Here is a 22,046-nt window from a genome sequence, read left to right on the forward strand (position 1 = left end):
GGTCCCACCTGCTAGGGGCTGGGCAGGGAGGGCTAGGAGAGGGGCAGGGCCAGCAGGGGGAAAGTTCCAGGATGCAGAATCGTCGAGGGGCATTGTACGTGTTGGTCGAGGCAGCCCAGACCTCTTTCTTCTGCTCTGGACCTTTCGGTTCAGCGTCCAGACGACCAACGGGGCCCATAGGAAGCTCATTATTGGGGGACGAATGCTCCCTCCCATCATCTCCCCAGCCTAATATCTGGGAGTCACCCTGACGGCTTCTTGCCCATGTACAGCATGCCCGCCAGCCCTGACTCCCCTCCTGCCAGCTCCCACTCCATCCCTCTGTGACAGGAAGCCCTCGGGAGGTCAGGCTTCAGGCCCTAGGCTGGGATGTGGCACTCAGTGGGGGCAGGGTACGTCCATCTTGATGAACAGCTCTTCCAAGACCGCGGGCCAGTGGGGAGCAGCAGTCCCCACGGAGGAGTCAGGGGAGGTGCTTGCTGAGCGGGCGTCCAGGAGAGTTGGGTCCAGAGACGGAAGCCTCGGGGCTCAAGAACACTCTTCCCTTAGACCGTGCTGGGCACAGAACAGGCGTTCGAGACAAGCTGTCTTTTCTGGTTGTTAGTTGTGGTAAAATAGACATAACATAAAGTTTCCCCTGTTAACCATTTCTAAGCGTACAACCCAGGGGCATTAAGTGCATTCATGTTGCTGTACAAGCGTCAGCGCCGTCACCTCCAGGGCTCCTCCTTTTCCAGCTGAAACTCTGTCCGCATTAAACACAAACCCTCCCTTCCTCTCTCCAGAGCCCTGACCCCCACCACCTACTTTCTGTCTCTCTGAAAGCGCCCACGGGGGTGCCTCCCGGAAGCGGAATTGTATGGCCTGTGCCGTTTTGTGTCTGGCTTCCTTCAGTCTCAGCGTGATGGTGAAGCTTCGTCCGTGTTGTGGCAGGTGTGTCGGGACCTCCTTCCTTTTCGAGGCCGAATACTGTTCCGTGGTGTGTGGGCCACGTCTGGTTTGTTCCCCTCCGATGGACGCTGGGCTGCCTGCAGGGTTGGCTGTTGCGCCGTCTTTGACAAACCAAGATGCTGGAGGGGCCTCTGGGAACCAGCTGCCTCCCTGCCCGAGGCTGGGGGTCGGCCAGGGCAGGAGGTCCAGCAGCCTCAGGTCTGAGAAGCCCTGGGAGGCGCCCCCCCACCCCACCCCCACCAGCAGGACTGAACCCTGGGCGGCAGCCTGAGTGCTCCTGGGCCGGGAGCTTTTAGAAGAGCCCCGGAGGAGCTAAGTGCTGGCAGGAGTGTGGGAGCGAGGGGTGCTCATGCATTTTTCATTGCTGGCTCTCCGGGGCCCACCCATCACCCTCTCCCACCCCCAGCCGCATCTGGCCTTGGTCTCTGAAGATGACGAGGCCCACACAGGCTTGGGTGTGACTGAGGACATGGGATGGGGGTTGGGCAGGGCATAGAAGCCCTCTCCCTGGGCTTAATGAAGACCACCCAGGTCCTCCACCAGTCCAGGGGCCTGGACCCTCCCCCTGTTGGAGCCTCATTCTTACAGCAGACTGCCGAGGGCTGGGTCCCGCACCCCTGACATCCACACGTGGTCGTCCATGTGCGTCCTTTGCTGCCCACAGGTGCGGGTCCAGCTGGTTTTTGGTACTGGGATATGTAGCCTGGGCACCGTCTTGTGTTTCAGTTCAGTTCAGTCCAGTCGCTCAGTCATGTCTGACTGTTTGGGACCCCAGGGACTGCAGCACGCCAGGCCTCCCTGTCCATTACCAACTCCCGGAGCTTACTCAAACTCATGTCCATTGAGTCGGTGATGCCATTCAACCATCTCATCCTCTGTCGTCCCCTTCTCCTCCCGCCTTCAATCCTTCCCAGCATCTCGTGTTTATTTTTTATTTCACATCAAGTGTGAGGGCTGTGTTTCTCCAGGCCATGTCACTTTCACAGTGCTTGAATGCCTCTGTCCAGTTCTGCCGAGAATGGGTCTTTGGGTCGTTTCCGGCATGTGGCTTTTGTGGATAATGTCATTTTGAACATCTCTGCCCTAAGTACTAAGAGTCGGACACGACTGAAGCGACTTAGCGGCAGCAGCAGCCCTAAGTACTGGTTTATTTGGCTACCCTGGGTCTTTGCTGTGGCATGTGTGATCTTTCAGCTGCGGTTTGCACGATGTAGTTCCCTGACCAGGATTTGAACGCAGGCCCCCTACAGTAGGAGTGCAGACCACCAGGGAAATTCCCGCTTTGTGAATTTTTTTTTAAATTATAATTTCTTTGGGATAAATTCCAGAAATCAAGATGATCTAGTCAAATAATAAGGGTAAATGGTGGCATCTTCCTGGGGGTTTGGCCCTGGACAAGGCCCTGGTCTGTGCACTCTGAGTGGAACCGTAGCTCATCCATCCCTCCTCCCACTGTGAAGTGGGCACTTCTGGGATCCCCAGTTTCCAGATGAGAAAGCTGAGAAGCATGGAAGTCATGTACTTAGCTGGGGCCACACAGCGTGGATCCAGGTGGGATTTGAACCCAGGCGGGCTGTCCCAGAGGCCTAGCTTTAGCCACCACTGGCATGGCCTCTTCAGAGGAAAGCCTTTTAATTCAACACTTAAAGTGACCGTGGTCTCTTACATCTTCACATGAATCCTAAACTTAGTTCATCTTAACATTAACTCAGGTGGTGTCTTAAGTTTCCACTGTAACAGATTATCACAGATGTGCGGGGGGGCTGGTGGGGGGCGGGTGGCGGTGGTTCAAACCACAGAAGTCTCTTCATGTTTTCTCCCAGTTCTGGAGGCCTGAAGTCTGAAACCAGAGTGGGCCATGTTCCCTCTGGGGGCTCCAGAGGTGGGGTCTTTCCTGTATCTTCCAGCTCCTGGGGGCTCCAGGCGTCCTTGGCTTGTGGCCACCTCCCTCCAGCCTCCTCCCCTGTGTGTCCCTGGGCCCTTTCTCTTAGAAAGACATCCCTCTGCCTTTGTCTTATGAAAACACCAGTCTTTGGACTTAAAGTGAAAAGTGAAAGTGAAGTCGCTCAGTCATGTTCAACTCTTTGCAACCCCATGGACTATAGCCCACGGAATTTTCCAGGCAAGAGTACTGGAGTGGGTTGCCATTTCCTTCTCCAGGGGATCTTCCTGACCCAGGGATCAAACCCAGGTCTCCTGCATTGCAGGCAGAGGCTTTACCTCTGAGCCACCAGGGAAGCCAAGTCTTAAATACAGGATGATTGCATCACAAGGTCCTTCACTAATTATGTCTGCAAAGAACTTATTTCCAAATAAGGTCAGAGTTTGCAGTTCTGGGTGGGCGTGGATTGGGGGGGACTCTCCTCAAACCCACCACATGTCACTTCACCTCTGAACCTCCCACATGGGGTACAAGAAGGCAGTTCTGTTTTAGTTTTAGAACGTGCTCATTGCCTGTCTTTGTCATTGCGATAAAGACGCAGCTCAAGGTGGGCGATCACAAGAGTGTGACGTCTGAGGGCTGTGCCAGAGTCCTTATGTTTCTGGTTCCAAAGGAGCAGGGGGACACTTTGAACAGGCTCCGTGTGCTCAAGGCCCAGCTGTAGCAGCCGTGACCTGTGGGAATGGTCCACTGTCCCGAGAGCACGTCCCTCGCTCCTTCTCATGTAAAGGCTGGTGTGCCCTGGGCATCCCCCAGTCACTCACCTTGTCCTCACTATATCTGGACAGCATAGCTAACTTTACAAATGGGAAGACTGTGGCACAGGGACCAGGGCTCAAGGCCCAGGGCAGGTCGTCGGGGCTTGGCCTGGCAGACGGCACATGAGGGTGGTGAGGGGTTTCCCTGATTCGTGAGCAGTTCTGTCCTGGTCAGCCTTGAGGGTGGGGCACCACCAGGAATCAGCATGGTGGGGCCCTGTGGTTTTCAGCGGGGATCCCTGACCTACAGTCTCAGCATCACCTGGGAAGCAGACAGAGGTGAGAATTCTCAGACCCACTTGGACCTGCCGCGTCAGGAGCTCTGGCGTTTCTCGAACTGTCTCTGAGGGATGCCAGGACATGCTCAAGGTGGAGAACCACTGGCAAGGTGACTCTGGAGTCAGAGAGATTAGGTTCAAATCCCAGTCCTGCCCCCAACCACTTCACATGCCCAAGCCTCAGTTTCCCCATCTGTGAAATGGAGTGATGAGTGGCAGCATCTCCTGGGCCAGGTGTCAAGAATGATCTGAGATGAGCGCTAGAGATGGTGCCCCCGGGGTTCCTGGCCCTTCACACCTTCCCACTCTGGAGGAGCTCAAGCTCCAGCTGTGTGGGGACCTTGCCGGGGAGGGGGGTGGGGGGTGGGTAGGGTCGGGGGAGTTAACCTGCAGGTGTGGCCTTTCCCATTGGGGTCTCCTCGGGGGCCTGGTGTGGTCTCTGGGACTCCCCAGAGTTTGCTGGCTTCAGCCCCAGCCAACTCCATCATCACCATGGAGACGGGATCTGAAAGATGGGGCTGGTCCCAGGGGACTGTCCTTCTGGAGCAAAAGGGCCAGGAGACGGAGACTTTGTCCAGGCTTGTTGTTTGGTTCGTTTGTTATAATAGGCTTTCTTTTTTAGAACAGTTGTAGATTTATATTAACAGAAAAATTGTGAAGAGAGTACATGGTTGTGTACACTCCATGACCAGTTTTATGTGTAGTCAGCATCTTACATGAGTGTGGTATGTTCTTTATGGCCAGTGAACTGATACTGACCCATTATTTTAACTAATACTTTATTCTGAGTTCCCAGTTTCTACCTGGGTCTGTCCGTGGATCTGATCCGGGACCCTCCTTACATTTAGTCATTGTGTGTCCTTAGGCCCCTCTGGGCTGAGCCAGTTTCTCAGAAGCTCCTTCTGTTTGTGACCTTGACCATCCTGAGGAGTATGGTCAGGTGCTGTGTAGGTTGGGTTTGGCAGTCTCTTTTGTGGAGTATGTGGTGATGGTGAGGGTGGAGATGAGACACAGCTGCAGCCCCCAGGCCACTGGGACCCCTGACTGCCCAGGCGTCCTTCCTGGTTCCCTGTGGTGGCTCAGAACCTCTGCTCCCAGTAACCCAGGTTTGGGTGGCTGGGAGCTGGCAGTTACAATAATGTCCATTTTTCTGATTGGCGTTTAGAGGCCCAAGACTAGCCTCAGGTCACAGCAGAGAGTCACCCTACAGAGCCCCCTTCCAGTGTGAACATGTGGTTCCAGCCGTCCTGCAGTGGGGTCCAGAGTTGGTGGAGAGAGTGTTCACCTCACAGTGCAGGGAACAGCATTCTGGTCAGAGGGAACAGCAGATGCAAAGCCCCAGAGACAGGAAGAGACTTGGTGAGCTGTCAAGTGTGGTTGGAACTGGAGGTAGGGGCAGGGGCCAGGCGGAGAAGCTGAGGCCCTGGAGCAGGCAGGGCCATGAGAGCAAAGGTGTTCATCGAGAATTTCTCTTCAGAGTCATGGGAGGCACTGGGATCACTCGAGAGTGGGTCCTCATCCTCTGTGAAACATCAGACTCACTCAAGAGGCTCACAGGAGGGGGTGGCCCTGGCCTGCTGATCAGGGCAGGGATTCTTTTTTTCTTTTTCCTTTAATAATTTTGTTTGTTTATTTTTGGCTGTGCTGGGTCTTGATTGCTGCAAGAGCTTTTTTCTAGTTGCGGAGAGCAGGGGCTACTCTCCAGTTGCGGTGCACGGGCTTCTCATCACAGTGGCTTCTCTGGCTGCGGAGCATGGGGCACACGGGTTCAGTAGTTACAGCACATGGCTTACAGCTGTGGTCCCCGGGCTCCAGAGCACAGGCTCAGTGGTTGTGGCACACAGGCCTAGTGGCCCCAAGGCATGTGGGATCTTCCCGGACCAGGGATTGAACCTGTGTCCCCTGCATTGGCAGGTGGATTCTTTACCACTGAGCTACCAGGGAAGCCCAGGGATTCAGTTTGGATGAAGCTGTGCAGCCTGGGGTGAGAACCACTGTCCGAGGCCCATGCCCTTGCTATTCAGGGGGCCCTGTGGTGTAGACCGACTACCCAGAGGTGACAAGGACCAAGTGAACTTGGCTGGGGTTCAGGGAGGCAGGCTTCAACCCAGAGCTCCTCCTGGAACCTCCTGTACAGATCTCTGCCCAGGAGACAGGGGCTTGGGGGGCTTGAACCCCACCCCCCCGGCCTGCTCAGAGTAGGGGTGGGCAGTCGCAGCCGGTTGTGAACGCGGAGGCAGATGGGCCTTAGTCCGGCTCGGCCTTGTCCCAGGGGCGAGCTGGCAGCCCTCTTGGCTCAGAGCAGGGATTTACCCCTGGTCAGGCTTAAGCTAAACCCAGCACCTGCTGTCCTCCCGAAGGAGGGGGCAGAACCCAAGACTCACGGCAGGTGGGAGAGGAGAGTCGCTGTCTCTAACTGGGGCCCACACAGGATTAATCTGCATCTCCTCCTTGCTCCCGGGGCTGCACAGGGGCAGAAATCACGCTGCCTTATTCATCCCTGGAGCCCTGTTCTCGGCTGTGGGTCAGCACACAGTAGGGACACAATCGACGCTGGTAGAAAGAGCACTCCTTTGAATTTAATTCAGATGCAGAGACCCTCCCAGGACCAGCCCTGACTGGCCAGGGCAGCTGTGCCATCTCATTCCCTCGCCCAGGTCAGCGGTCCACTCCTGTCCCCCACTACCCAACCTCTCCTGTCATCCACTCAGCGAGGCTTTGAGGAGACTCACTCATGATGCCCTGGTTACAGGTGGGGCTCCTGAGGCCTCGGGTGGGAAAGCCCCCTGGCTCGGGTCACACAGCAGCCGCGCGGGGGCCCCAAGGGCCTCGGGATCCTGACCAGGCACCTGGACATGAGGCTCCCTACCCCACCTCTGTGCCCGCAGTTCCCTCTGGGCCGGGCCTGGGCGAGGTGCTCCAGAAGTGCTTTTGGGCTGAAGGAGGCGGGAGGGGGCTGGACTTGCTGCCTGGTGCCGGCGGCTCTTGGGGGCTAGGGGCCTCGTGCTGCCCCCAGGGAAGGGAGTGCTCACCAGCTGTCGGCTGCCAGCACGTGCCTGGCCTGGGAGGCTGACCTCTCTCCATCCTGGGCTGTGGTTCCCAAGCCTCCCAGAGGGCATGGACGTGATCCTGGGCCACGTCCACCTCTAACCCATCCTTCCCCACCTCCCCCCATCCTTCTGCTTCTGCCTCACAGACTTCACGGTGCCCAAGGCAGGTGAGCGTGAAGCTCAGAGACGGGTCACTGGGTCTGAGTCTCACATGACCTGGCTGAGGGTCTTCAATCCCCTGAATCAGTGCTTTTTGTTCTTAACTACAAAGCAGGACAGGGTCTGCAGGTGGCGCTGGCCAGTGCAGGAGACATAAGGGATGCGGGTTCCATCCCTGGGTGGGGAAGGTACCCTGGAGGAGGGCATGGCAGCCCACTCCAGTATTCTTGCCTGGAGAATCCCCATGGACAGAGGAGCCTGGCGGGCTACCGTCCATGGGGTTGCAAACAGTCAGACGTGACTGAAGTGACTTAGCACACACACATGTGACAGGTGCAGTTAGACCCTGGCCGGGCGGGCTGTGGCTAGGATGGAAGGAGGCTTGTGGGGGTGCCATGCGTGTGCATAAGTGGCCACTGGGGGCTGTTGTTATTACTGAGATGATCCCATGTGCTTTCTTCCCTTTCGAATGTCTTTGGAGTTTTCTCTATGACCGTGGGCCAGGCCCCCCATGGCCAGAGCAACAGTGAGTGGTCCTGGTGTCCGGAGCCGTCACTGACTTGCCCAGGAGTCCAGCACACAAAAGGACAGCTGTGTTCTGTCTCTCCCAGGGGCCGGACAGACCTGTGCCCTAGGGAGTGCTTGTGGTGTCAGTGCCCACCGTGGGCAGCAGGCGGCCGGGCCGGCCAAGGGCAGGTTGTGCTTTCCTGCATCCGTAGCGGAACCTCTGCCAGTTCCGTGGGAGGTCAAGAGCTGAGATGACCATGCGGAGTTGTCCTGGATGGAGGGGGGGCAGGCCTTTTATATGGCCATCTACTGGGGGAGCTGGCTTAAGAGCAGGTGCCTCCCTTGCTTGCCTCCCCTCCAAATCCCACCCGACAGTTTTCTTAGGCTGTGGGTAGGTGCTGTATGGGGCTGGGCTGTGAGCCCTCAGTGGGCAGCGCTCTGGGCCACTGGGGACCAGCCTGGCCGGCAGGGTGGATTGGGGCTGCACAGCCCAGCATGTGTACTCAGGCTGAAGGCTCAGACCCGGTGCTGTGGGACAGGCGCTGACACCTGTCACAGCCCCTGGCCACCACCAGCCTCTGCTCCTCTAGACATGCCCTGATGGCCCAGCCAAGGGCCACCCCCAGTGGGTCAGAAGGTAAGCCGTGAGGAGAGCACTCTGCAGCTGGAAAGAAGGGGCTGCAGCTCTGTCTGAGTGGAGAGGGAGCCACGCCCAACATGAGCCTGAAGTGAAGAGAACGGGCTGTGAAACGGCGGGTCCCATGCCACCTCCTGTGCTGTGTGCTGAGTCACCCAGTCGTGTCCGACTCTTGCGACCCCATAGACCGTCGCCGCCAGGCTCTTCTGTCCATGGAGTTCTCCAGGCAAGAATGCTGGAGTGGGTTGCCGTGAGGGAATATGCCTGTGAGCATATGATCTACAGATACATAGACTGTTCTGGAAGAAGACAGTAGTCATGGTTGTCCCCAGGTGAAGAGGTGACAGGGAGCTGGGTGGCGGGAGAGTGAGATGGCAGCAGGACTTGGACAGACCTGAGTCCTCCCCAGGAGCCTGGGTCCCTGACCCAGGGACACCAGCTTGACCCCATCCCCTCGACGCTGTGCGGTTAACTCCTGGCCCCTGCGACCACACGCTGGGCCGTGCTCCTGAGTGGCTTGAGGAAAAAGGAGTGTTCCTCTTGGCGGTCCCATCCCCTTCTTACCTCTCCAGGCCTATACTCCTAATCCTCCCCCAGCTCCCTCACTGTCTTTTTACTGTCTTACCACGTCACCTTGATCAGACCTCTCCTGCAGCAGGAATGTCCCCCCACCTTCTCCCATTCCACCCCCTAAATCTGTATCAATCCCTCCTCAGAAATTGTTTTATTTCTCTTTTAATTATTTTATTTTTTGGATATGTGAAACACCTGCATGGTACAGAATATAAAACGTGCAAAGGGATTAATGCAGTAAAAGCCAGCCTGCTCTCAGTGCTCTCCCAGCCACCCGCTGGAGGCAGCCTCCCAGTCTTCTGTGGGCTCTGCTGTCTGGCTGCCCGTCTGCACCCATCTCAGGCCTCAGCTGCCCACAGCTGGGGGACACCTCCTTGTCCTCAGGACCCAGGCTCCCCCAGGGGCTCCTCAGTTTTCCCAGAGTAACACTAGTCACCTCCTTCCTCTGAGACTAACTGGGATTTTCTTGCCTAATTGCACAGTAATAACCGCAATATTCTATTAATAGCAGTGATGACTATTCATAGCAGCAGTAACAGTATGGCCCCGCTAAGCACTGCTGTTGGCCAGGCTGCCCCAGACAACTTCCGCCTAACCTCATGTGTCCTTACGAGCGTCCTGCAGGTTACAGGCTGGCATCTAGAGCACAAGTTCAAATCTTTATTCCGGCAAGGGGCCGACCACATATGTAGTATCTTTGCAGCTAAGGAAGCACAGGCTCAGAGAGGTTAAGAAGCCTTGCTCAGCCCACACATCTGGCCAAGGGCGACTGGGGAGGCCAGTCCCTCTGGCTCAGGACATCCTTAAGCCGCTTCCCGTGGCTCCGGCCACACAGATGTGCAGCAGGGCCACTCAAGACAAAGGAAACCAGTCACCCTCGGGTGCCTACTCTGTCTGAAATGCCCAGATATTGTCTCAGTCAGTAGTGGTGCTGACCGTGGTTCTCAGCTCTTGGGTAGAGCTGCCAGATTTAGGAAGGAAAAAACAAAAAAAGTGGGATGAATTTCAAATAAGGACTAGTTGTCTAGGATAAGTATATCCCTCATGTAGCATGGGCCGTAACTCTGAAAAACTGTTTTGCCCTGAGTCTTATCTGGCAACCCTATCCCCGGGGGACACTTGGCAGTGTCTGGAGACACCCTTTGTTGTTGCATTCGGGAGCTACAGCATCTAGGGATCAGGTGCTGCTCCACCCTGGCCAGTGCTCAGGTGGCCCCACCGCAGGGTGACCCGGCCCCAGGCGCCAGCAGCGCTGAGGCTGGGGAGCCCAAGCTGCGCTCACCACACACCACCCACGGCCCGGCAGGGATCGAGGGCTTTGCAGATTTTCTTTGACCTTAAGTCTCCGTCATGCTCTGAGGGCAGGCCTACTCTTGAGTCCATCTTAGAGGCCAGTAGACCAAGGGCCAGGCTTCCCTGGTGGCCCAGCGGTAAAGAATCTGCCTGCAATGCAGATTCGATCCCTGGGTTGGAAAGATCTCCTGGAGAAGGAAATGGCAACTCACTCCAGTATTCTTGCCTGGAGAATCCCCATGGACAGAGGAGCCTGGCGGGCTACAGTCCATGGGGTTGCAAAGAGACACAACCGAGCGGCTAAGCACAGCACAGGGAAGCAAACACTCCCCACTTTGCGGCGCCTTTCTCTCTGGCTCCTCCTCCCGAGTTCTCTCTCCAGCAGCTCATCCCTGACGCAAGCTGGGGCTTTTTCCTTAATTAAAAAGAGATTTAAAGCATCTACTGCCGTCTCCACTGGGCCTGAGCTGCCGAGAAAAGGTAAAACCCCGCCCGCCTGCCCTGGCCTCATTTGTAATAATGCAAGGCTTTCCCCTTAATTGGAATTAAAAAAAAAAAAAAAAAGATTAAGTGCATCTGGAACCCTCAGAAGCATTTGTCCATTTGTTTTTTGAAAGATCGGCACTAAATCCAGACGCTGGTCATGTCTGAGGAATTAGTGCCAGCCCCAGCCTCTGCCTGGCCCCAGGGCCTTTGTGCATGCTGCCGCTGACCCACGAGCCCTCCCCACCATCTCTGTGGCCACCTTGGGGAAGCCTCTTCCGATTCCCACCGTCTCTTCCAATTCTGCTGCCGCCTCCGCCCTGTTATCTGTTCTTTCCTCCTCCCATCACTGACCCAGACTCTGCCAAGGTGGACTCTGCTTCCCAGCCTCCAGGAGGACAGGCTCTGCATCAAGTCTCCTATGACTTCTCTATGCCTCTGTGTGTCCATCTGGAAGGTGGATTTCATCAGGAGGACCGAATCATGAATCCCTGCAAAGTGCTCACACAGCCCCCAGCCTCCTGTGAGCACCGTCATCACAGCCCAGCCACCTGGGCCCTCCCGACAATGGCCTGGATCAGAGGGCCCTCCCTGTTATTTTCTCCAGCCTCCTATGAAATCTTTGGGGTCCCAGTTTGCTGCCAGGGGCTGGAGCAAGAGGTGGAGGAAGGCAGTGGGGCAGGGGACAGGAGCAGAGAAACATCTGTTGAGACTCTCTTGTTCTCTGCCACGTCCCCAGTGCCTGGAATGATGCCCAGCACACAGTAGGTGCACAGGAGCTCTGTGGACCGAGCTGGGGGGTTTATTCCTGAGCTGTGGGGGAGGAACATATCCCCTCCCTCTGCAGGTGAGCAGGTCAAACTTGGGGAGTCACAGTGGGAACTAGAGTCAGACTAGAGTCAAACTATAGAGTCAGGACCTAGAGTCAGACTGGGTTTCTCCTCCTTCCCCAGCCTGGGGCCCTGCCAGCCCAATAGGAAAAAGGGTCTTGTTTGAGTGTTCAGCTAGAACCAGGAACATCTTGTCAGAGTCACTCCAAACAGCTGTGTGACTGCAGAGACGAGACCAGGGCCTTGGCCTGCACTCAGGGGGCGAGGGGTGCTCAGCATTGGCTGAATCAGTGAATAAGTGCAAAGATTAGAATCTCATGCTGTTAATAACTGCTTGTGCTTATTGAGTGTGCACTGCAAAGCTGGCTTTGTGGTTTCCTCACCTGCCACATGTACCTTACCGACGGACCGCTTGGCTAGAGGGCGGGGCTTCCGTGTGGCTCGTCATCCTCTCAGCGCCCCCTGGAGGTGGGGACTGTGAAGTACCCCCATTTCTGCAGGTGGAGCTACTGCCAGGTGGGTTGAAGCCCAGCTGTACGTTCTGGCTTCCAACTGCACTGTGCGTCCAGCAGGGCCACTGTGTGAGACAGTGCCCTGGGGAACCGTGGGTGCGGTCCCAGGGATGTGGTCCCAGGCAGGGTCTGGGAGCTTTCTTTTAGGGTGCTGATCAAGCGCCATTTAAAAAAAGAACCAGCAGAGGGCGCCCTTAAGCCACGATCCCTGCGTTGGGGCCGCACCTGCTCTTGGATCCTGCCCGGTCATTCTGTGGCCTCTGGGTGGCCTGGGGACCAGGAACAGTGCTGTGTCCCCCGTGCCTGGGGTATCCTGAACAGAGAATAGGCCTGGCTTAGGGCGTCTGAAGGATGAGAAGTGGCTGATGACAGAGTGAGTTGGGTCCTCAGGTTTGCATGCCCTCAGACATGCTGCCTGCCTTCTCCGAGCCTTGGTTTTCTCGCTGGAGAATGGCCATGGCCCTGGCATCCACGAGGGATTGTGTGAGGGTTAATGTGGACTCGGCCCAGAGCCTAACCTGGGGGACGCTCAACGAGGGTTTCGGGGGAGGCGGCAGCTGTGTGCCCCTCCCTCAGTGCTTGTCCCAGGCCACTGCTCCCGTGCTGGGCAGCCAAATGCCCCACGCTCAGCCTTCTGTACCTACAATATGGGTAGCATAGTTCCATTTTCCAGCCCTGGATTCTAGACTTGGAGAGAAAAACCATGTGTTCCCAGGCACCCTGGCTCAGGGGGGCCCTGCCCAGCTCTCAGACTCACACAGGAGCTTCTGAAAGTTCTGGTGGTCCCCCTGCCTTGGGTTATTTTTTAAACTTCCCAGGTGGCTTAGGAAGCCAAGATGGAAAACCACTGCCTAGGAGCGGGTCAGGGGCAAGGGCGGAACTGGTTTTCAGAGCTCACTCACAGAGCCCCAGCGTTTCCCCCGCGGGAGGCAGGCAGCTGCCACCAGGAGGCCAGGGAGGTCTGACCTGGCTTGCTCTGTGTCCAGCTTGACTCATGTCCTGGGAAAGCGTGTGCCTCAGAGCAGGGTTGGGTCATGGTGGGTGACAGCCACCAGCCAGGAAGGCTTCCTGCGCATGCTCCCTGTCACACCCCCAAATCGAAATATCGGACAGCTCTGGGGCCCTGGGATTCCCTCTGCCTTTCCCTCTGGGGGCCTGGGCCCCTGGAATCCCAGCCAGGCCCTTCCCCTCAGGAAATGGGCTCTTAATGACCCGAGACGGGCACATAATTAACAAATAACCATTCTGGCTTTAGCACAAATGAGCTGCTTGTCTGGGGCAGGGTTGGCATTTGTGTTTAATCCCCAAAGTCGGCTTTATCTCCCCAGAGCTGCTCCCAAGAGCTCAGCCACTCCTGCTCTGGGCGGCCCAGAGGGCTGAAAGGGGCTGGAGTCCTGGCCCCCTCCCTCTTTGCCCTCCTCTCCCGCCTCCTCCTCCTCTGACTTTCCCCTCCCTCCTCCTCTCTCTCTCCTACCGCCCTCCCCCTCTCCTCCATCCTCTCCCCACTCTCATCCTCTTTGCCTTTCTTTCTTCGTTCTCCCCCTCCTCCTCCCCCTCCCTCCTCCCTTCCCTCCTCCTCCCCCTCCCTCCTCCCCCTCCCTCCTCCCTTCCCTCCTCCTCCCCCTCCCCTCCTCCCCTCCCTCCTCCTTCCCCTCCTCCCCTCCCTCTTCTCTGCCTCCAGCATCTCTCCAGGGCCCACCAAGAGTGACCTGATGCTTCCTGATTAAGAATGTGGGCTTTGTCACTGTGCTCCCAGAACAGGTTAAAATGCAGGTGTGAGCCCTGGGAGAGTGTGGCTTTCCTCCATTAGCATTTTCTTTTAGAACTTTGGAATACTCACTGAAGAAGGGGCCTTGGAGGCTGATCAGGGAGGCTCCCTTCAGTTACAGACAACAGTAATCAGAGCTCGATTTTGTGGCCATGCTCCCTGAGACGCCCTTTGGGGATGATTCTGGAGGAAGCTAGCAGGGACCAGCACCCTCTTGGCCCCAGCTCACTGGGCAAGGGCTTCCGAGGAATTCATTCATTCCGTTCATTTCCTCACGCCCACCACCTGTCACTTCCCAGCAGTAGCCAGATTTGGGATTTGGGTTTGGGTTTTGGCATTAATGAGCCTCGGGCTTTTGAGTTTCTGTTGTTGCCTATTAGGACGTCAGGCATGTCCCTGATCCAAACTTCCCAACTCCTGGATATTACAGAGCTGACAGAGGCAAACCACAGCCCTTGGACCAAAGCTGACTGCCCCTCCTGTTTTTCTAAATAAGTGTCTTGGCACACAGCCCCACCCACCCATTTACATATTGTCTGAGGCTGCACTTGCGTTCAGTGGCAAACCTGAGATGTTGCAACAGAGACTTTGTCGCCCCCAAAGTAAAACATATTTACCGTCAGGTCCTTTTCAGATAGTTTTCCTGGCTCTGTTACAGGATCATGGTTACAAGGAGCAGGAGCTTTTGGAATCAGACTGACTCAGGTCTGGGTTCAGATCCTGCTCCCGCCACCCGCTAGCTGTTCATCACTGTGCAAGCTCCTACCGTTTCTGGTCCTCGGTCTCACATCCGAGTTCACCCCTCCCGGTGTGGCCTTGAAGACCGTAGGAGGAGGTGTCTGGCATGTGGCAGATGATCCCTAAATGCCAACTGCTGCAGTGATAACAGGAGGACTTCCTGCAAGTGGCTTCTTTGTATCTGTTTTACATTCTGGGCTTCTGCATAAGATGGCAGGAAGAAACAGCTCTAAGGTTTTAAAGAAAGTTGGCAGCGGCCTTGGTGGGTGCTCCTGAGGGGCTCGTCGTCTGATGGAGGGGACGTGGCCCCTTTCTACAAAACTAACCAGCCTGCCTGGTATATTTAGCGGGGGGCCACAGGGACTCTCCAGGAAGGAAACAGGATTGGGATTTCAAGGACAGGCAAGCTGTGCTGACTACTGTATCAGTTATCTACTGCTGCATAAACAATGACCCCCTGAACCTAGTGGCTTAAGGATTTGTTATCTCACAGTTTCTGTTGGTCGGAGATTCGGGGACAGTTTAGCTGGGAGGTTGTGTCACAGAGGGTCTCAGAGGTTACGGTCAAGCTGTAGGCTGAGCCCTAGTCTCGTCTGAAGGCTTGCCTGGGCTGAAGGACCCACGCCCTAGGTGGCGTCCTCCTGTGCCATTGGCCCACCAGCTGGGCTCCCCCTCAGGCCACTTGAGCATCCTCACACGTGGCAGCTGGCTCCCCGAGAGCAAGAGCAGTGTCCTGCATGACCTTGCCATGGAAATCACACGCCATCCCTTCTGTCTTCATCTCTGCATTGGAATCCACCCTAGCGTCCATCCCTCACTGGAGAGGAGGGGAATCAGACTCCACCCGTCAGGGACATTGTTGAGGACCACCACACTGACCCGGCAGGGGTGATTAAGGAGCACTGTCCCAGTGGGGGTCGGGGAAGCCCACCCCGCTGCTCGGCTCCTGCTGTTGGCTGGGGGCTCGGATACCTGAGCTAACGTGGTCCAGTCTGGGGCTGTTTGGGGAGTAAAAACAAAGAGGCAGGGCATGGCGACAAAGATCTGAATACTGAGTTCAGCGGTGCCTGAAGTTGTTTTTGATTTGAAATTGAAAGCACCCCTGTGTGCTCTGTCCCAGGCAGGATGCCAGGTTCTAAGGACGCACGGGCCAGCAAGTAGGGGCTGTCCTTCACACGCTCACGGTAAAGGCAGACGGGACTGATCGTTTCGAGATTGGCACCGGAAGACTGAAGGAGCGGGGTCAGATACCTGGGGCAGCTCCCCCATAGGAGAGCCTGTTATGCTGGGGTTTGAAGGGTCAGGAGGAGCTCACCACTCTCCCAAAGCAACAGAGAGCACTCCAGGCAGGAGCAGCCCGTGTGACAGCACAAAGGGCTGGGGAGCCCAGGGTGTTTGGGGAACTGTGAGCAGTTCAAGGGGTGTGGGCAGGTGGCAGGGAAAGGGAAAGTCTCTCAGTCGTGTCCAGCTCCTTGCGACCCCATGGACTATATGGCTATGACCAACGTAGGAAGCATACTAAAAAACAGAGACATTATTTTACCAACAGCGGTCCATCTAGTCAAAGCTATTGTTTCTCCACTAGTCATGTATGGATGTGAGAGTTGGACTACAAAGAAAGCTGAGCGCTGAAGAATTGATGCTTTTGAATTGTAGCTTTGGAGAAGACTCTTGGGAGTCCCTTGGACTTCAAGGAGATCCAACCAGTCTATCCTAAAGGAAATCAGTCCTGAATATTCATTGGAAGGACTGATGCTGAAGCTGAAACTCCAATACTTTGGCCACCTGATGCGAAGAACTGACTCATTGGAAAAGACCCTGATGCTGGAAAAGATTGAAGGCGGGAGAAGGGGATGACAGAGGATGAGATGGTTGGATGGCATCACCGACTCGATGGACATGAGTTTGAGTAAGCTCCGGGAGTTGGTGATGGACAGGGAAGCCTGGTGTGCTGCAGTCCATGGGGTCAGAAAGAATCGGACATGACTGAGCAACTGAAGTAAACTGGATTATACAGTCCATGGAATTCTCTAGGCCAGAGTACTGGAGTGGGTAGCCATTCCCTTCTCCAGGGGATCTTCCCAACCCAGGGATCGAACCCAGGTCTCCCACATTGCAGGTGGAATCTTATGAGTTGAGCTACCAGGGAAGTCCAGGTGGCAGGCTTCAAAACAAGCTTGGGGCAGACTGTGGAGGCTGACTTTAATTTACGATCAATCTTTCCCAGAAGGTATTTCATGACTCATGGTTTTGTGAGATGTTAACAGGTGTTCCTCCAAAAACAGAATCCAGGGTTATTTAAGTTCAGGAACCCCAGGATGAAGCACAATGACAGCAGCTTCCTCAGTGCAGGACTTCTCAGAGCCTTTAATGCTCCAACAGGCATGGGATCTCCACGAGAAGGATAGAGTAGATGGGATTCCCAGACTCACTGGATCGTGGACCCTCCCTCCTGAGGGAGTCTGTGGAGGCAGTGTTCCAGGGAACACTCTTTGGGAAATGCTGTTTGTAGCTAATTGCTGAGAGCTAGTGAGTGTTCGGGTATGATCAGGTTTGCAGTTTCTAGCTGCTGTTTGGAGGGTGGGCTGCTGTTTGGAGGGATCAGCCAGAAGGTGGAGAGGCTCGCTAGGAGCATGAGGAGGGGGAGGAAGACTGTCACAGATGTGAGGTAAGTGGATCTATGGACTCTTTCTGTTGTTCAGTCGCTCAGTCGTGTCCAACTCTTTGCAACGCCATGGACTGCAGCACGCCAGGCTTCCCTGTCCTTCACTATCTCCCAGAGTTTGCTCAAACTCTTGTCTATTGAGTTGGTGATGCCATCCAACCATCTCATCCTCTGTCACCCTCTTATCCTTTGCCTTCAGTCTCTTCCAGCATCAGGGTCTTTTCAATGAGTCAGCCCTATGCATCAGATGGCCAAAATATTGGAGCTTCAGCATCAATCCTTCCAATGAATATTCAGGGTTGATTTCCTTTAGGATTGACTGGTTTGATCTTCTTGCAGTCCAAGGGACTCTCAAGAATCTTCTCCAGCACCACAAAAGCATCAATTCTTTTGCACTTAGCCTTCTTTATGGTCCAACTCTCACATCCATACAGGACTACTGGAGAAACCATAACTTTGACTAAGCGGACTTTGTTGGCAAAGTGATATGTCTGTGGTTGGTTAAATTGGCTGGGGGGTTGGAGAGTGAGGAGATGGGGGGTAAGGGGGACTGCTGCTAAGGCCCTGGTTACTGGCACAGGGCTGATGGCCTTGACTCAAGACGGGAAGAGTGAGGTTGGGATTTGGCAAGAGCACTTTCATGTCAGCTGGACATGAAGTCTGGGCCGGATTACCTGAGTTTATGGGAGAAAGAAGACAAGGCTTACAACAGTTTAGAAGAAAGAGATTCTTTGACTAATGTAACTTACCCAAAGGGACAAAAGGAAACAAAGTCTGAATAGCCCCACCTCTTACTAAAGAACCCCAATTTGTAATCAAACATGTTTGCACAAAGACAATTCCAGGCCCAGACAGTTTCTCCAGTGAATTCAGTCCAATGCTTAGGGAAGACACAGCACTGATGTCACAGACTCTCAGAAGATAATTTGTGGGGGACGTAACTCCATGCGTGGCACTGCCTCATGCAGGCGTGGCTTCCAGCTAAGCCTGTGGCTTTCCTCCACTCGGGGTTGTGTTTTGAGTACCTACTGTGTGTCACAGCCCCCAATGTTAACATGAGTGACCAAAGCAGAGAAAACTCGTACCCTGGCCAAGTCGCGCCAGCTCAGACGGGTCCTGACGTGGGCATGCAGAGCAGTCCCCTGGGCCCTGCACCATGGGGACCCATGGCAACGGAGGAGGGCGGCGGGCAGCCCCCAGCGGCCACTGACGTCTGTCTCTCTGTCGTGTGTGTGCGTGTGTGTCCCATGGCCTGCCCTCAGGCTTAAAGATGTGTGTAAGCAGCAGTGGCAGCCACGACGAGGCCCCCGTGCTGAGCGACAAGCACCTGGACGTCCCCAACATCATCATCACGCCGCCGACCCCCACAGGCGTGGCCCTGCCCAGGGACACCCGGAGGGCAGGTGAGGTGCTGCTGTCAGGCTGGGGGGCTGGGGTGGGTGTCTGCTCCTGCGCTTTATTAAAAATTTACACGTGGATCTGCACACACTCCACCTTGGGCCCGTGTCCCTGGCACCAGCCTCAGCAAGTTATGGTGTATGGAATAATTAGCTCCATAGCCTCTTCCGGCAGCTGGGTGAGTCATGGATGGGGCCGCGTGGGCCTGCCAAGGTGGTAGACAGAGGTGCCTTCCCCTGTAGCTGAGGAACTGGGGCTCTGTCTTGCGGTTCAGTGGACAGGACAGGCTTGGAAACTTCCCCCTCCCACCCAGGCTGGGGCTGATCTCTGGGCCTTCCAGACACAGCTCACTGCAAGGAGCAGAGAGGGGATGGGGTGGTTCCCAGAGAGATGGTGAGAGGGAGGGACCCAAACTACTGCCCCCCGCCCCGCAACCCCCAGTCCCTCTGTGAATACCACTGGAGCTGGCGGGGGCGAGGGGGGGGGCGTTTATTCATGAACAGGTTTATTGAGTCAGGCCTGCTGCTTGGTGCAGAGGCTGCTGTTGTGAACAGTCATCGTAAGTGATGATGGTGGTGGTTTTTCCTTGAGGCCTCATAGTAACTCTGAGTCAGGTCCAGTTCTCATCATCCCCATTCTACAGGTGGGTAAACTGAGGTTCCGAGAGGTTGAAACACTTGTACAGCTGATACGTCAGAGTTGGGACTTAGATCCAGGCCGTGAGATCTGGAGCTTGTTCTCTGCACGCCCTGACTTGACGCCCTCTCGGGGGCTACCATCGTGGGCTACAGCTAGTGCCTGGCTCATCTGGGGGACACAGGCCCACAGAGGCTGAGGAGGGGCTCATGAAAGAGGTGGGAGCGCACTCAGGTAGACTTCTCCACAAGTTCTCAGTCTGGGTGTCAGCTTGCCCGCCGGGGGGAATGACCTGGAGAGCCCATCAGGCTGGGGCCAGACCCCACACTGGTACTAGCACTGGGTCAGGCACAGTAATGACAGCCATGGGTCACAGTCCTGTGTCACCTACCCAGGTGCCTGGCACTGGGCTAAATGCTTTTCACAAATCTTAAGTGAATTCTCACTCCAACCCTCTGAGCTGTGAATACCGCCCTTATCTCTAATTTATAGTTGGGAAAACTGAGGTCCACAGAGGGACAGTGACTCCCTCAAGGGCACACAGCAAGGTGAGAGAAGAGCTGGGTTTCTGCCTCTGTGTCTAATCAGAGAGCTTTCCATGGGTAACTGAGGCCCAGGCCCTGCCGTGACACCCCCTTCCCTCTCGGAGCCTCAGTGGCCTCATCTGTAAGATGGGATCATAACCGCCTTCCCTGCTCCCAGGGCTGGTGTGAGCACAGGGGAGACTCACAGTTCCTCCTCAAGGTTTGTGGGGTGCAGGCCTGGAGCCCTGAGTGCCCACGGGGTCCCAGTGCAGAGGGACTGCACAAGAGGCCCCCTCACATCCTGTCTGGTGGCAGAAGTGAGGCCTGGCCTCTGCCTTTCCCCATTTAGAGAGGGAGCTGGAGGAGGAAGGGCAGAGCCCTTGGAGTCACAGAACCCTGCATGTGGGGACGAGGCCCCAGCTCCCCCGTATCACAGAGAGTGGTCATGCCTCAGAGGCTGTGAGAGTTGGTGACGAGGAAGGTCAGGGGCCCGAGCCCACAGCCCGCACAGTGCCTGTGTGGCCAGTCTCCTTACCAGTGACACGTTTAGGGCAGGGGGACAGCCTGGCAGGCCTGGGCGGCACATCCAACGGGGCTGCGGGCTCCCGGCGCTGAAAGATCCCTGGGGCTTCCCCCACAGTGAGAGATGGGCGAGAACCCCGCCCTGCCCTGACCACCCTGCTGACTAGGGGGGCATGTCCCCTCTCGGGGCCTCACTTTCCCACCTGGAACTGGAGGGTGGGTGTGTTGACCTCCTGCCAAGCCTCAGGCATGCAGGCATCTCCAGGCAGGCGGTCTGAAGCAGCTGAGCCATGGGGTGTATGTGGTGGGGGAGGTTCAATCCCAGGGGCCTCAGCCTGAGATCTGGGGCAGCTCGGGGCTTGGGGTGGCCAGAGGAGAGGGGGAGAGCCCGTGAGACCCACGTCACTGGGTTCCCTCTCTGAATTGGCTGACACCACCGCCCTGCGTGCGCAGAGCTTGGAGGGATACGATGAAGCAATGTGGCCTGAGGCGCCGGCCCTGGAGCTTCTGGGGAAAGGGGCCTGGTGTGGGGGGCCCATCCGGATGTGGACCCCACCTCTGTCTCCTAGTCTGGCTGGACGAGTCTGGGTCATGCACGGAGGATGGAGACCTTGACCCTGAGGCCTGAGGCGGCGACGCAGGTCAGGGGTGTGCCTGCCCCGGCTCCTGCTCTGGCCGTCCCCCTCTCCGCGTGTCCGGGACCCTGGGACACTCTGCTGAGGACGCTGGCTGGGAGGACGCAGCGGTTCCAGCGCTGGACCAGAGGCGTGGGGAGAGGAGCGAGCAGTCAGCCCCGCCCGCTTCCAGAGCGACACTTCTCAGGCCCCGTGGGGTGGACCAGACCTCCGATGCCTCCACGTTCTCGCCAACCCCGGGCATGGTGACAGACGCCGTCCAGGAGAGGCTCCCTTCTGGCCAGGTGGACTCCCAGCGCCCAGGGCCATGCAGACAGGCGCCCTGGAGGTGCACACACACATAAGGACTTCTTGCACAGGACTGGCTCCTTTTTTACACGTTGTCTTAAAGGCATCGAAACTGTCCAGAAAGTGATTTATAAGTTCTTTTTTGCATTGTAAATAAAGATCCCGTGTAACGAGCTGCGGACTCTGCTCCTTGTGCGGGCAGAGGAGATGGAGCACATTCAGTACAGAGGTAAGTTTAAGAGAATCGCTTATCATGGAGGGGCTGGTCTAGCTGGTTATGGGCTTTCGGGTGGTCTTGGCCCCTCAATTGGCCCTCCTCATACTGTGGCCAGTAGCGCCCAGAGTGCGTTCTCACTGCAGACGCTCAGAGCACAAGCCAGGCCCGCAGGAGCGTTCTCAGCTTCCACATGTGAAGCAGGCAAGCCACACAGACACACCCCACTTGGCTGAGCTGGGCAGTCACATGGCACGGGAAGGGACAGACATGTCTATAAAGGGAGGGAGTGATGGGCTGGGAATAACCGTCTAGTTTTCTGGTGTAGACGCTGTGATTACCCCCATTTTACAGACGGGGCATCTGAGAAACTTAGAGCCCAAGGTCGTCAGAGAGTGAGAACTTGAACCCAGACCCCACATTCTTACCATCTACATGAAGCTGCCACTCAGCAATATTTCTTGTTTGTCCCTTTCTCCCTGGATACTCGGCGCCCCTTATATCCCCCTGGAGGTGACGTGGACACTTTGCCCCAGTCCCTTCCCTCTGGGACCCAGGGGATGCTGGTCTCAGGGCTGGGTGCTCGTCCTGAGAGCTGGCTGTGTGTGCAGGCCAGGAGAGCCCACCCCCCATCTCCTGGGTACTGCTCAGAGGCCTCCAGCCCACTGAGTAACCTGTGGTGGCT

General features: G+C 56.3%; 1 protein-coding gene across 1 annotated transcript in view; it reads left to right on the top strand.

Annotated features, from left to right (window-relative positions):
- Positions 1 to 21,392, top strand: part of C18H16orf74 (chromosome 18 C16orf74 homolog) — a 29,934-nt gene extending 8,542 nt beyond the window's left edge. The window contains exons 3-4 of the mRNA XM_070386882.1: positions 18,407 to 18,547; positions 20,794 to 21,392. Coding sequence (XP_070242983.1) covers positions 18,407 to 18,547; positions 20,794 to 20,852 — 200 coding nt within the window. The 3' untranslated portion in view covers positions 20,853 to 21,392. The remainder of the gene's footprint in view (positions 1 to 18,406; positions 18,548 to 20,793) is intronic.
- Positions 21,393 to 22,046: the final 654 nt, after the last annotated feature.

Source organism: Bos mutus, chromosome 18 (assembly GCF_027580195.1).
Source record: "Bos mutus isolate GX-2022 chromosome 18, NWIPB_WYAK_1.1, whole genome shotgun sequence".
Lineage (NCBI taxonomy): Eukaryota > Metazoa > Chordata > Mammalia > Artiodactyla > Bovidae > Bos > Bos mutus.